General features: G+C 47.9%; 1 protein-coding gene across 1 annotated transcript in view; it reads left to right on the forward strand.

Moving 5' to 3' along the window:
* galnt2 (UDP-N-acetyl-alpha-D-galactosamine:polypeptide N-acetylgalactosaminyltransferase 2) overlaps positions 1–2,500 on the forward strand; it is a 121,517-nt gene that overhangs the window by 97,060 nt on the left and 21,957 nt on the right. Inside the window, exons 4-6 of the mRNA XM_080848628.1 lie at positions 532–630; positions 1,128–1,195; positions 1,690–1,755. Of these exons, the coding sequence (XP_080704754.1) occupies positions 532–630; positions 1,128–1,195; positions 1,690–1,755 (233 nt within the window). The remainder of the gene's footprint in view (positions 1–531; positions 631–1,127; positions 1,196–1,689; positions 1,756–2,500) is intronic.

The raw sequence follows: 2,500 nt of genomic DNA on the forward strand, positions 1-2,500 counted from the left end.
AGATCGACCCTTACGCTGGGGTCAAGGGTTAGATCGACCCTTACGCTGGGGTCAAGTTCAGGCTCCACGCAGTGTTGTGTCGGCGCCTAGGAACAAGATCGTTATGGACAGCGGTTACTGTCGCAGAGACGTCTCTCTCCATGTCCACAACAGATCTGTTTTAAATACTTAAATATGCTTATGCAACACGGCATGCTGTGTTCTCTCACACACACACACACACACACACACACACACACACACACAGGCCCTGATGTATTATGGATGTGTTCTTGTAGCTCCGCTGGTAGGGCACGATGCCAACACCTAGGGTCAGGTGTTTGATGCTCAGGTAGCACCCATGCACACACACACACACACACACACACACACACACACACACACACACACACACACACACACACACACATGCTGGCATACTGTTTACCTCTACTGTCCGTCATGTTGCTTTGGGTAAAGTGTCTACTAAATGAAGCCGTGTGTAACATGATGCACTGCTCTGATGTCTGATCTTTTCTCCGTCCGTCACAGCTGTCGTCGGCAACAGTGGCAGAAAGACCTGCCAGCATCCAGTGTGGTGATCACCTTCCACAACGAAGCTCGATCGGCCCTATTGCGTACGGTGGTCAGGTGAGTACATGCACTCACACTCACACACATACACACACACACACACACACACACACACACACACACACACACACACACACACACACACACACATACTCTCACGTGGTTAAACACATATATTAATGTTTGTGCTCAGAAAAACACAATTTGTTATCTCTAGGAATTTCTTTGGCATTAAATGTTTACATAAACACAAACAGAAACACAATAGGACCTTCCTGTAGTCACCTCCATAACTCTTCCAGAAGAACATTTGTTCCTGTCAAGTGGTTGACGCTGACCTCTCGCTCTCTCCCTCTCTCTCCCTTTCTTTCTCTCTCTCTCTCTCTCTCTCTCTCTCTCTCTCTCTCTCTCTCTCTCTCTCCCTGTCTTTCTCTCTCTCTCTCTCTCCCTCTCTCTCTCTCTCTCTCTCTCTCTCTCTCTCTCTCTCTGTCTCTCTCTCTCTCTCTCCCTGTCTTTCTTTCTCTCTCTCTCTCTCTCTCTCTCTCTCTCTCCAGTGTGCTGAAGAAGAGTCCCCCACACCTAATCAAGGAGATAATCCTGGTGGACGATTACAGTGACAACCGTGAGTGTCCCTCGTTAGTCCCCCCCCAAACCACACCCATCCCCTACCCCCACAGTTCTCTCTTCTCATCTCTCAACTTCCTCTGCCTTCTGTCCTGTGCCCCGTCCCTCCATCAACTCCCTCTCTCCTTCCCTCTCCTCCCCTCTCCTACACCACCTTCCTCCCCTCTTGGCTGGGCTGACCTTGGTTCCCCTCAGGTGGCTCCACTCTGTGCATCACCTCCAGATGAACCTGGGCCGCAGGGCGTAAGAAGCCCCAAAGCCTCAGCTCATTGAGTCCTGCCTGCCTGCCTGGGTTATCCAGGCTCTCTCTCTCTCTCTGTCTTCTCTCTGTGGTATGGCATGAAGATAATAACCCATCTCCTTAACATCATCTGCCTGCATGATCTCTTAAGCTGTTTCGGTGTAATTGTTTTTTTTTCTTTTCTCGTCTTCTCTGCCTCGATTTTTTTCTTACATTTGTTTTAGGTAATTCCACTTGTTTATGTTTTACAGCTGAAGATGGGGCTTTGTTAGGCAAAATGGAAAAGGTCCGAGTCCTTCGAAATGATCGCCGAGAAGGTAAGGGATTTCGAACGAACTATCGTTTGGTTTGGCAAACAAACAAAAACTGCATGAAAAAAAAATACCCATCAAATCAACCTGAAGGCAGATCCCTTCACATGAAAAGCCTATTTGAGTCGAGCATCTCGACAATCAGGGAACAAATATTTATAGATCAAACAGGCATCATGTCCAAGCAAAGACCCACAAGCATTCCTTTTCTATTAGCCTGATCCTCGTAAAGAACAGTAACACTCCAGTTTACAGAGGAGAAAATAGCCACTCCTAAACAATGGGCAGTTTTGTTACAGGAATAGCTTATTTGGAGGGCGGGGGTGTGGGATGGGGGGGTGTGGGATGGGGGGTGAGGAGACTGCATATTTCTACCATATAAAGGGCATATTTGTAGCCCGGCCAAAGAGACCTGGCTATTGTTCCAAAGCGTGCGTTTGCTATCTTTGCACAACTTCATTTCCTCTGCCGGAGGTCTCCTGAACAGATACTGACCTTATCCAGCCCCTTGAAGTCTGTTGTTGTTTTCTGGACATGTGTTGGGCATAAACACACCATAAATCTGTGGAGCTTGTTAACCTACGAGAGCTGAGACGCGACGAGGTGCATAGCCTAGCCTCTGCCAACAGGCACACTCATTCCTCTGTACAATTAAAATATGCACACGTAGCAGGCCCGCTACATGTTTGACAAAGACGTGTTAATTGTAAGTGTTTATTTGCCCCAGTATGTCCTACCAGGGTTTCCTAGT

This window comes from Sprattus sprattus (genome assembly GCF_963457725.1).
Source record: "Sprattus sprattus genome assembly, chromosome: 12".
Taxonomy (NCBI): Eukaryota; Metazoa; Chordata; class Actinopteri; order Clupeiformes; family Clupeidae; genus Sprattus; species Sprattus sprattus.